Source organism: Pseudorasbora parva, chromosome 20 (assembly GCF_024679245.1).
Source record: "Pseudorasbora parva isolate DD20220531a chromosome 20, ASM2467924v1, whole genome shotgun sequence".
Lineage (NCBI taxonomy): Eukaryota > Metazoa > Chordata > Actinopteri > Cypriniformes > Gobionidae > Pseudorasbora > Pseudorasbora parva.
In genome coordinates this window covers 34,914,410-34,927,777 of record NC_090191.1, presented here as the reverse complement: position 1 = coordinate 34,927,777, position 13,368 = coordinate 34,914,410, and the positions used below count along the sequence as shown (strand labels likewise).

General features: G+C 42.9%; 1 protein-coding gene across 3 annotated transcripts in view; it reads left to right on the top strand.

Annotated features, from left to right (window-relative positions):
* Nucleotides 1-816: 816 nt before the first annotated feature.
* Nucleotides 817-13,368, top strand: part of kcnd2 (potassium voltage-gated channel, Shal-related subfamily, member 2) — a 142,912-nt gene continuing 130,360 nt past the window's right edge. For 2 of the 3 annotated variants that reach the window (XM_067428702.1, XM_067428704.1), the window contains exons 1-2: nt 817-1,480; nt 1,734-2,922. In XM_067428702.1, the coding sequence (XP_067284803.1) occupies nt 1,811-2,922 (1,112 nt within the window). In that variant the 5' untranslated portion in view covers nt 817-1,480; nt 1,734-1,810. Of the gene's footprint in view, nt 2,923-13,368 lie in introns of all 3 variants that reach the window. The other variant, XM_067428703.1, reaches the window with a different exon arrangement.

The following is a 13,368-nucleotide window of genomic DNA, read 5'->3' as shown; positions in this document are numbered from 1 at the left end:
CAATGGAGAGGAGGGGGGCCCTGCGCCAGGAAGTTCATCACGGGGGTGCGCAGACAAATGCATGGCGCTCTGAGCTGCCGCAGATGTTTTGGTTCACTAGCTGAAATCAGTTTGGCGAAGTCGATTATTGAGTATTTTCTCAGAAACCAGAAGTAGACATACTTGAAGTTTATCTCAGCAAAAAAAAAAAAAAAAAAACATAGTTTTTGTCCGAATCTATTCGATTTGTATTTCTTATTTCAGTGAAGCCATTTTGTTTAGGATTGGCCTGTCTAAAAATATGGATATCAGTGTGGATTATTCACATAATTAGACAAATGTATTTTATTTAAAATAATTTGTTTTGGTAATGCCCTTGTCGACACAGTTCCTCACAAAAAAAGAAAGAAAAGAAAAAGGGGGAAAAAAAGAAAGAAATTGCCACATACAGCATTTCTCCTTTTTTCGTCTCAGTCATCTTTATTTGTCATTGACCCATGTATAGAGATCTGCAACATAGATGATCGCATTTTGTGCTCGCTGGTTGTGTTTATCCCAGGAAGAGTCCTTCGCGTGTCTCAAACGAACCCGTTCACTCTTACAGGTCTGATGTTCCTCGCCTCTGAAAACTGTCTCCATCTAGCGGCTTCCCCCACTGCACATCTAGCAGCGCTGAATGTGTGAATCAATAACCCGAGACGTAAAAATATCCGCAACGCTCTGAGCTCGTCATTCAACAGTTCACTGAATTCCAGCGAAACTCTCTTTAATAATAACACAAAGAAAGACATTCACCAACTTTACACAGTGCGCTATAGGTCGATCGTTTTTTTTTTTTTCTTTTTTTTTTTTTTTTTACAAAAATCGAATGCTACAAACAAGCATTCACAGGTAACGCTACTCGTGGTACATTATGCACCATTCACACAGGCTGTGTTACATTCATATGTGTTAACCGATGCCTGTAGCACGTGACACGCCTCCAATGCGCCGTGAGCAGAAGCAACTTGGGCTCCACCGCAGACTCACAGACCTTCGTCGGTAGCGGATGAAGCAACTTCCCGCGAAGCATTTGTTGCGGGTTGACTTTTTGTTCCGGTTACAGGCGGACCCTGCGAAACTGTTCTCGTGTCATTGGATTACGTTTAAGAGAAGCGGACTGGAAAGGGACATTCTCTGCTTTTGAAACACCGAGCGCGCACTCACCAAGGGTGGTCTTCTCTTCCCATGAAAGGACCACTGTGGCAGGTTTCTCCAAGAGCGTCGGTGTGAAACACAGAATTTTTGGCCGGTAAAAAAGAAAAAGAAAAAAGGATGCCCTTGGACAACGTGAATCCTCTACCTGACTTCTAAACTTGTTGCATTCGCTCGAGATCACCTCCGAGAGCGCATTTTGGATACTTATTTGTGCGTAACGGCGGAACAGCGATTCAAAGTGGACTATAACTGATGATCTGTGTGTAAAAACTGCACTTTTGCATCAAAATCCATTTATGAGGAGGTAAGTTATTTCTCTTGCTCATGTAAAAAGATGCGGTGCGTTCTCAGCCATTCATGTTGGACCGAAAAGGCGGTCTTTTCACGCATGCACACAAACAACACCTTTCGTTTCTGTCCTCACTGTAATTCCACCTTGCCGTTCGAATGCTTTGATCTTGATAAATAATATGGCTCATCGTGCAGTGTTCTGCTTCGCGTGAGAAATATTATTCCTTGAACTTTACATCAAGTGATTGCGCATTGTGTCTCTCCAGATGTCCTTTCTGTTCGTGGCGGATCTGTGAGCGCAAAACCTGCTTCAGTCTCACCGGGTCGCGCACATTGGGTCAGCATGGCAGCCGGAGTCGCCGCGTGGCTACCGTTCGCGCGCGCCGCGGCCATAGGATGGATGCCCGTGGCGAGCGCGCCGATGCCGCCGCCTCCACGGGAAAAGAGGCGAGGTCAGGACGGCCTGATCATCTTGAACGTCAGTGGCACTAGGTTTCAAACTTGGAGGAATACTTTGGAGAGGTACCCTGACACCTTACTAGGAAGCACAGAGCGCGACTTCTTCTTCCACGAGGAGACCAACGAGTACTTTTTTGACCGCGACCCGGACATCTTCAGGCACATCCTGAACTTCTACCGGACCGGGAAACTGCACTACCCTCGCCACGAGTGCATCTCCGCCTATGACGAGGAGCTGGCCTTCTTCGGCATCATTCCTGAGATAATAGGGGACTGCTGTTATGAGGAGTACAAAGATCGCAGGAGGGAGAACGCGGAGAGGATCCAAGACGATGAGGAGAATGAGAACAACAAAGACATGGTACCGCCCGATTTGTCGTTCCGCGAGACCATGTGGCGCGCGTTTGAGAACCCGCACACGAGCACCATGGCGCTGGTGTTCTATTACGTCACGGGCTTTTTCATAGCCGTCTCCGTTATGGCCAACGTGGTGGAGACGGTCCCGTGCAGCAGCGCGTCAAACCGGATGAAGGAGATCTCGTGCGGGGAGCGCTACGCCCTCGCGTTCTTCTGTTTGGATACGGCCTGCGTCATGATCTTCACCGTTGAGTACCTGCTGCGTCTGATCGCCGCGCCCAGCAGGTACAAGTTCGTCAAGAGCGTCATGAGCATCATTGACGTGGTGGCCATCATGCCTTACTACATCGGCCTGGTCATGACGGACAACGAGGACGTAAGCGGGGCCTTCGTCACGCTCAGGGTCTTCAGGGTCTTTCGGATTTTCAAATTTTCGCGGCACTCCGCAGGACTGCGCATCCTGGGGTACACGCTCAAGAGCTGCGCGTCCGAGCTGGGCTTCCTGCTCTTCTCGCTCACCATGGCCATCATCATCTTTGCGACCGTCATGTTCTACGCAGAGAAGGGCTCCTCCGCCAGCAAGTTCACCAGCATACCCGCGGCTTTCTGGTACACCATCGTCACCATGACAACGCTAGGGTGAGTCGATGCTGTTATGGTGCGCAAACTTTTATGGGTATGAGCTTCTGTCACGAGGGCTTCAGCAGCTCTTTTACACCAAACGCGTCCGAGAAGTTGAGCTGGAGATCGAATGCATCCAGGGCAGGGGGAGATCAATAAAAGTGATGTAAATCAAAGAAATATACTTCCTCTAGACTGTCTCTTTCCTTTCTCTATTTGGCCGGTGAGACAGAGGCCATCCATTACTGACTCATTGCTGGAAAAGACAACACCTATAAAGCCATTTCATCATTTTATTTGTCTGCAACATTTAGTGCTGTATGCACACACACACACACACATCACACATCACACGTATATAAAAGGTTATTTTATGTAGTTTATAGTAGTTTATATTCTTTTTCAATTCTTTTTCCTATTGCCGTTTTCTAAATAAATAAAATCATACCTTTTATAAATATGTATTTTAGTAATAAACTATTTTTATTGTATTCATTTATATTTATTAATAAAAACACTAATAATCACAGTATAAAATATGTAAAAACTTTCAGCAAGATGTTAATGAACATGAAGACTACAATGTTGTACAATGAACATGGTAATTCAAGCATAAATATCAATTTGGCTGTGACGGCTTTTTGAATGCCAGTAACACTGGCAGTTTCTGACAAGGTAGGAAATGAGATTTTAGACTTTTTAATAGTATTTCTATCTTATCCTATCACTGTAAAGGAGAAAGTGTGCCTGTGTAATATGACACGTCGCCAGTGTCAGGCTGATCACACACACACTCTTCCTTCCTTTGGAAGTCTTGCTTGTTTAACTGACCATCTCAGTGCACCTTTGGCAGAATGCTGTAATATCCACACAGTCAATGAACACACAGCGACATGGCTGATTCATGTGAAGTTGAGCACTGAAGGCGATTACAATAATGCATTCCCTATTGATGTGTTCACTCATTCATTAATCCCATCACTCGGCTCCTCTGAGAGCGGGAGCTGTGCTGAGCGGGTGCTCTCCGTGGTGCTGATCCTGCCCTCTGTATGTTGCGGTCGCCCCACGGCTGCACTCTGCTGCTAGGGAGACAACCAATTGTTTGCTGGCGGGCCGACGCGGTCCTGAGTCACTCGAGGGGATTAATCAAGCCGCATGCTCCAGTACACATCCCGCGCTTTGATCGGCACGCCTTTGAAGTGCATTACTGTATGTCATAACGTGCACTGTGAGCGTCAATCTGACGCCTGCACCTTGCTGATATGATGCACATTTCAGTTTCTAGTTTTGAACTGGGTGAGTCTGCTTCTCTGGATATCTGTCTTTGACATACTGTATGTGACTAATGTTGTCTTTGACACAAGAAATGTCGCGAGTTCCTCATTTAGGGATCATGAACTTTTAATAACAGGAAAAATAGGTTGTCAGAGATTGTGCATGTTCTTGTGATATATCAAGAGTTGTGGCTCACAGAGTTCAAGTCATCGCCATTCCCCTTGTACTTTCCTGTCAGGTCTACATTGTCCCATAAAGAAAATATGAGGTTTGGAGACAGCAGGAATGAAGGGGAAAAAAGAGATCCAGTACGAGTGAGAGAAAGAGTGTATCAGCACATCTTTTGTGTGCAATTTGTGTCCTGCCGTTTCTTGCCTGTCAAATCGGATGACATCAATGAGAAAATGAAATTATGGGCTGGCGCTCAGCACTGTCTTAATGTTAGGAATGCTGTGTCTGTGTGTGTTAGGGAGAGATGATGACTTGTTGGAGCCAGCTGGTTATGAACTATCTTCCAAACAGACCCACAGCTGCAGGGCTTCAGCGACGCGGCCCGTATACTCATCTCCTCTCTCTGCAGGCAGGCATGCTGTTCCTCATTTCAAATTTTATTGCATTGCCTCAGTGAGCCTATCAAGAGGAGCACGCGGGGGGCTGTCGCTACAGCAGAGATCTGACCTGGCAAAGTCAAGTTCATCCTGTGATGAGCAAGAGCCAAATCTTGGGATGTGAAATCGGCCTGTGTTTTGAGACTATTTCATGTTTGAGTGGCTACATTTTGATCTGAAAAAAAAAACGTTTCTCATTGTAGATGTCACAGTTTAACTTTGAGAGAGAAACCTTGCCCCTTAGGTTTGAGATCTCATCCTTTGCTTTTTAAGTTCATCCATTACCCCTTTGTCATGTCTGAAATGTCCTTCCCTTCCCCTTTCTCTTTAAACTCACACTTGAGTGAAAGGCCAGTCCAGGCATTGCTAAACGACTTTACCTGCACTCATTGAACAAGAGCCTGGCTCTGTAAATGTACGCATCACTTTTTAATGCCTCATTTCCCAGACTGGATGACAGGGATGGATCCGCGGCTCAGAGAGCAAGGGGATTGAAATGAGGCGGTTGCTTTAGATCACGCAAACCTGGTTTTGGGTTTGGATTACTAGTAATGAAGCCACATGATGTTCCTCTACCAAAGTGCAATTGAAGTTTGAGAACATTTTGACTATCAGCGAGGTTTTACTGCGATAAAGTCATGCTTGTTATTATATTCAACCCTCAGGTGTCTTCAATCTGTCTGCATGAGAATGATTGAGAGTTTTAATTATCCAGAAAGATAGCCTCTATCATGCAGAACTCCTGAATGCCTCAACCAGCTTTAGCCCACAAAGTTTTGGATACACGCACCAGGGACTGCTGCTCATCTCGGTGTCATTCTGATTGAAATGAAGTGGCTTCTTTTATCTATGGCTGTGCATAGAGCTTTACTTTCTAGTAATATAAGATATGCTGGATATCTCCCAATTGGCGCGATATCATGATGGTGAGAATGGATGTTCTTTTAAACCTGGCTCAGAAGTTCCAGGGATATTTATTTATGCAAGTTTACCTCCAACACACCTACCTGAAAGTTTTAGGGTGCTTTCACATTTTCACACCCGAGTGCGATTGCTCCCCGCTGGACTGTGCACCCGCTGGACTGTGTTCATATTATATTTTTTGGCTCCGAACCGAGGATTGTTTGCGTCATCAAAGCAATAGATGTTTACCCGGTTGCTTAGTGATGACAGCGAGCGTGAAGGCGGCGAAATCCATAACATTGCACCCTTCACTTTTATATTTTTGTTTTTGAACCATTGGTTTTGTTACCAGAGCCTCAGTAAGTTATGGCACTTGCGTCTATTAGCCACGAATGTACTGCAAATGCAGAAATGAGATCTACAGCTCTCTCCCTGCAGTATGTCAGTGACGCTTATCAGGTAAATGACTGAAACACACACAAAACACACATTTGTATCAAATCATACGTCATTAATAGTGGTTCACTTCCACGATTTAGTACAATTGCATTCACATCAGCAATGAACCGTACCAGAGTTCAGATGAACCGAACCCCAGACTACGTTTTTAAGCGGACTCGGTGCGGTTTGCAGGTGTGCACCTGAGCTCAGAAGACCGCGTTCACATCGTCCAAACGTACCGAACTTTGACGTCAGTCGAACCCGGGTGTGCACCGGACCTCAGAAGACCGCGTTCACATCATCCAAACGTACCGAACTTTAAGGTCAGTTGAACCCGGGTGCTCACCAAAAGTGCTAGTGTGAAAGCACCCTTAAAGATCCCAAATGCCTTGATTATCGAGTTAAGGTGTTTAATTAGGGCTAGAGCTAAGCTCGACTCATGATCCTCACAGAGAAGGATTGGATACCCCTGATTTGGACTCATTTTGTGAAGCGACTGAAGAAATCCATTCATTGACTCATTTGCCTGTAATCCGGCATCAACGTTCAGCCTTCACAGAGTCTTGCTCTTCCCAAATGGGAATGCGTAGAGCCAGGAGGGAGGAGACAAGGGAACGGGATGTGACTTTGGTTCACAGCTCGAATGTCCTCCGCTTCACTGGCCCCCATCGCCTCTTTAATGGACTCATTTTCTGGCATAGGCTGATTTTGCCCAGCTCAATTAAATCAGTAGCATTTTAATTGGCTTATGCACTGTCAAACGGGATCTATTAAGTGAGCAGCTGTCAGAGCTGAAGACATGCAGATATGAGTGCGAGAGAGAGAGAGAACGGTGAAGAGGGGTAAATACATCAGCTTTAAAGCACTCGGGTACAATGATAATGTCTTGTAAATGAAATGCCCCCATGATCCTCTACAATACCCATCATTCTTTTCACTGAAATGCTCTTCTCTCGGTTCCCATCTTAAAATCCTTTTTCATCCTCTCATCCCCCATCCTCCTGCGGGGTTATGAGGGCACATAAAGAGTCCTACGGAGAGGTTGTAAAGAGATTGATGGAGTAACATGGAGAGTCTATTAAACTCTCTGAAGTCACCCCACATTAGGTCAGTTAAGGCCAGACGCTTCAACGCCCGCCAGCTATGCATCTCCACCCTGGGATATGTCACACAGAACAGACTGGATTAATCTTCAATATTCATTGTGGTCACCGTAGGTTAAGCAATAGGCTTAATTTCTTCTTAGGGAAAAGAGCATAAGTTCATAGTGCGTGACAGAAGAAGCTTTGGTGTGGTTTTCGACACTCTGAACATGAGAGGTCATGCCAACAGGGTTGCAGTAAGGTCAGGCCATGGTAAAACATGTAAAAGGGACTCATTATTGTGTCTGAAAGAGCATGCCGGTGTGGGGTTACCGTGATTAGCACATCTTGACCAGGCACCACACTGCAAGAACACCGCCTCGGAGAAATGCAATGATGCAGGTTTATTATTAATGATCCTGGGGCACTGAAAAGCGTCCACCTAAGACACAAATGGATGCCTGAAAAGACTTAATGCAACCTGTGCTGGTATAACCTCTAGTGCATTGTAAATGATCCACATCCACGGACCACATCCAATGATCCACATGGCATAGCTTACCATTTATGATTGTATTTTGTTTAAAGAAAAGCACAAACCAAAACAGAATGGCACAGCATATATTTGCCTCCATCACTCTCTTTGGGGAAACTCCAAACATGAGTCTTAAGTAACATACAGCCAGACCAATACACTGGGTTCATTAAATGGACAGTTTATTTTAAAGGTGTCATAAACTGCCTTTTTTTATAAATTTTACACTGTTTTCTGAGGTCAACTAATGACGTTCGTGTGGATTTTGCATTCAAAAACATCATGATGAATAAGTAATAGGCTATTTTCTGCACTGGTTTTGAGGCTCTCTCCAAAACGCTGGGTTTTGATGGGCGTGCCGCACTGGAGATTTTGGAAGTAAACCACGACTAGGATTGAATAAGATTTGCATATTAAATGAGCTTCAGCTCCCCTGTCAGTTCAGTTCACGTAAGGAAGGGATTGTTTTGAAAGAGGCAACTGGAATGATTCTCTCGACCACAGGGGTCATAAACTTCAAACAAACACAATGTTTCATTTCTCATCCACCCGTGATTGATTGGAATATTATTTTTGTATTACTTGGCTCGCCCGATCGGTGGATATAAGCGCGAACCACGCTCACGTGTGAGCATACGCCCTTCAACTATCAAGTCAAGAGAACAACGTAGAAAAGTATTCACCAACCTATGACAGCGTGCTAAGTTATGTTTTGTTAGACAATGCTGTAATGCAACACTATCACATATAAAAAAACACATTTTACTCACATAAGTGTGTTGCACCATTCCTGTTGGATCCAATATAGAAGAAACTGCATTGTTATTTAATCTCAATATCTCTGCAAATCCAGCATCGACCGAAGACTTTACAAATGATTCTGCAGTGAAATGAAGTGAACACACGAATGTCTTCCCCACATGAGCTGGAAATTCATTCAAAATAAATGAAGTATCACACATTCCTAATATTAGGATCCGAAGGAAGTTTAAGCAGCGACTGTGTTCTTCCACAACCAGTCATAGCGCAATATCTTGCTATCTTCTTCGGCATGTTTATTGCTGCTGGCTAGCGCTATCCAAACATCTCCACGTGTCGGTGGGCGAAGCTACTGAATTAGATGTGCTTATTATTCTGTAGAGTCGGTGTTTCCCCACACAATGACGTTAAGATGAGACACATTCTGAAATCGTTCGTTTGCTGCACCTGGTGTCTATAAAAGCTTTTCTTTGACTAATAAGGAAGTTTTCAGCTCCAAAACTTGACCTTTTACATATCAAAGGCTCAAGGGAAAGTTTTTTCTCAATTCATGACCCCTGTCATTTACTCACACTCATGTTGTTCCAAACCTGTATGACAAAGAACATCACTACTGACCCCATTGATATCACTATTGACCCCACAGACATCACTAAAAGAAACAGAGATAGGAGAGTATGTGGAAAGGAGGTGAAGTGAGAGAGGGAGGGAGAAAAGGTCCTTGAGCCAGGACTCGAACTCGAGTCGCCTGAAGCGCAGCAGTGCCTACGAGGCTATCGGCACCTACCGGGATTTTGCCAAATATTTTCCTTTGTGTTACACAGAAGAAAGGAAGTCATACTTAAACAAGTGAGAATACTTTAGGTGAGAATCACTGTTTGAGGGTGTGCATTTGACCACAATGAATCTCGTCTGGCAGTTCTCTGCCGACGTCTAGTTTATGCTCACTGCATTCCCCCAATGTAATAAGTCTTTCATATAATAGTTGCAGAGTAGAACAAAATGAGTGTTTTGACCAACACTTTTGTTCCACAGATGTGCATGACATGTTTCATGGCTCAAATAGGAGCACAAGAGAAAAGCTGTATTTGAAAGATTTACACAGTGGCACAGCCACAGGGAAATAAAGAGCCTAGAATGAGGTAATTAAAGGCTCTTTGTCATGTGGAATAACCCCTGTGGTGTTTCTGTAGAGGCGCTAACTCTATTCATCCATCCATTTCATACTCGCGCTATTACTCCTCACCGAGAGGCTAATTGGACTAGCGTCTCTCTCCTTAACTCTCGTTCTGTGTCTCCCTCTTTCTCCACTATGCTTTTTCTTTCTCATCCCTTCCATTATTCCACAATTTATTTGCTTTCTTTCTCTGTCTTCCTTTTGGATACAGTCGCCTTCTGTGTGATAGTTCAAACATCATAAAAATGCATTAAAAGTGGAACATGCGCTCCTCAGATGGCTGCCTTTAATCACTTTAATGTAACGGACAGAGGGCTTTCTTCCTCATCCCCTTCTAATTAAGTGTTTTTTTTTTCATTTGGGTTTTTTAATTACTTGGCCTGTCTAGAAAAAAACAGTGGTTGCGGTAATGGTAGTGGCATTGGAAGTTTAAAGCGCTTTAAATCACACACACACTCATCTTGGCACACATCAAAGCATTGGAAATCAAAATATGCCCTTGATCAGTGGCTGCTCGAAACGACAGATATTGTGAGAGTGAGTGGAATGTAAAGCTTCCAAAGTATACACCTTTTCCCCCATGATGATTAATGTTCGCTTGAATGAGATCCAGGATTGTAATGCTGGAATCAGATCAGCTGTATGTTTAGACAAATTCATATCCAGATACAGGGGATTAGTGACGCTACAACTTTTAGAGGTTTCATATTTTGTTCCCAGTCCCTACGGTTTTTTGTTTTTGCAAAATACAAATCTAGACTACTACATTTAACCATTTACTGGCCTCTTTTTAACCCTTGATTAAGGTTATTTTTAAACTTAATATCTTGTTAAAGGTTTTAGACCGTTTATACTTGATATCTTTGGCACCACAATTTGGGGTTATCATGGACCTTCTGAACCCAAGGCTATCCCCTTTTAAACCATATGATGAGAGATGCTTTACACTTCTAATGTTTAAACATGTCTTAACATCAGGTTTTACATTAACAGCAAAATGGGGAAACATGTAAAATGCTCACCACACTTTTCAGATCATTCTTCCACTCAAGTCCACATAGACACAATCTTGATCCTCCGTATTTGCTAGAGCCGACTGATCTGTAAATCAAAAGCACAGGCACAAACATGGGATTCTTCCCTATGTCCCACTGCTCATCTCCGCTCATTCTACGTGTCCATTATCTTCTCCAGGTCATGACTTGATTTGATTTGTGTGCAATTAAGATTGTGGTCTCTTGCCATTTCCTATTATTTTGCTCTGTGTGTGTGTGTGTTTCCTGTGCAGTGCTCTGGTTTTCACTGGACTAATTGAATATATGCATTCATCTGTATAGCGCTTTCTTTTCCTTGTTTCGTTCTTGCACACGTTTATTCTCTTGTAACCACCCCCCACACCCCCACCCAAAAAAACTATAGTAATTGTTCTTAATAATATAGCTTAAAAATTCATGAATACACCTTAAGAAGTCCTGGATGAATGTGATGATTTTGATCCTCTGTTGAAAGTATTTTTTGTGAAAATATTAATGAATTGGCTGAAATTCAAAAGGGAGCTGTGCTGGAGTGTTTTGCTAAAGCCTGCTAAAACAGTACAAGAGGCTCTTAAATAGCAGAAACCAAGTGAAGTGGGGTAGTGAATACAAATGTGGCCTTTCATATGGAGATCTCCTGTGATAGACGGACATGTCTTCATTGCAGCCCTTCTGAATGGTGTTTAGAGACAGGAGGAGAGACGGCCATCAGTCTAGAGTTGGCTTTTGTCAGTGTACATTGATTATGCCTCACTAGGTATAGAAGAGATGACCTGCTGAAACGATCTAAAAGCAGCCTTTAACAGCTTTAAAACATGCTCGCAGCATGCAGAAAGACAAGAGAAAGACAAACTGAGAATCAATGAGCCTGCAGTATCCTACACTTGTGTGTGTGTGTGTGTGTGTGTGTGTGTGTGTGTGTGTGTGTGTGTGTGTGTGTGTGTGTGTGTGTGTGTGTGTGTGTTTCTGAACTCACTCCCTTTAGACCTTTTAACGTGACCCATTTTTACAAAATCATGCAATGCCACAGATTTCGATTTAATAACTTTGCTGGATGATATTTTGTAAATAACTAGATTTTGGCATTTTCCAAAGAAGCTGTGAGAGGTGCGAGGGTGTTGTGGGAGGTAGCCGTGGTATATATATATCAAGACTATTACAAGTAATTTATGCAGCAAAACCTCATCAGTGTTAGCCAGCTGGAATGCCTCTACTAAAACAGTGCAGGGTGAGCTATTAATGTAATATTACGTTTGAGATGTAGTAATAGAGACGCTTGCCTTAAACAAATTTTCCATTTTTACACGTTGATCTTTCTGTCATGTATGCATTGTTGTGTCATTTAAAAATGTATTTCTTTCTTAACTGACCTTTAAATGCTGACTTGATCTTCTTTCTTGAACTCTTGTTAACATGTAACTGAAATAGCTTGTCTGTTTGGAGTTTGCGTTTCGTTCATTGCGTTATGTTATTAGGCAGTTATGTTCTTCCGGTAGAGAGATGCTGTACAGTCCAGTCTAAATAGATAACTTGCATTATTTTTTTCCTGTCAGTGTGAATCTGTGTGTTGGTCTTTGTGATTTGGACTTAAATGGAGTGAATCAGTGGGAGGAAGCCATGGCATGTAACTGCTGCAAGTCAGGCAGAACACTTCTGGGGGGAGACTGGTTTTATGGTTTGTGATACAAACACTTGAATGGACCATTACACATCTTATGACACACCTGTCTCTCTTTTCATATTGTCGCCTTATTTTCCCCATTTTTTTTTTTTTTTTTTGCTTTAAGGCACAGTCTATTTTTCAGCTCAGATTGGAGCTTGCACAGACTGCAAAGTCAACAGTGTTAATGCATACATTTCCAAAAAAATCCCAATTGAAATGGACTTGTCTGTCTTAAAGCAATGTTTTGAGTTCAATACTACAGTCTGACATGTTAGATTCGGTCTACAGTAATGCAATAGACCATTCCTGGAGTTTAGATACGTGTAGTTAGTATGTTAACACATATTTCTCCTATTAAAAATGTGTTATATGAGCTTTAAAGGGGGCCTATTATGTCACTTTTACAAGAGAATATGTCTCTGAAGTTTCCGCTCAAATCAGATCATTTATTACACTATGTAGTAAATGCTAATTTGAGTAGAAGGCCTTTACAGCCTTTACAGCTCCTTCCTCGGATACTCTGCCAAAAACTTAAACATCTATTTAGTTTTGATTAACATCTCTATCACGGTCACGCTCACGTGACATTGCAGTTCTTCATCATCGTTTTAAAGTCATATAAGTCTAAACTTCTGGTTTTCTGAGCGAGTGAGCGTACATACCCAGAGAAAGCACACAAACAGGTGGCTGTCAGACAACATGTCCTATGAGTATTAAACTAAGTTCTTGTTAAGTTTTGTTTTATTAGAGCAGCATAATATACAGTACCTATGGCTAAATATGCTGTTAATATGAAACATCATAAGAGTCACTCACTTCTCTTGAATGAATAACTTTAGTAGCTTTAATAAGAGTACATTTCTGACATGATTGCTGCTGTTAAATGCTCATGGCAGACTGTGTACAGCTAACTGAGGGCGGGTTCTGTGCTAATAGGGCAGAGTCCATCAGTAGTCATTGATGGAAGCCCCCCATAAAAAATGTGTG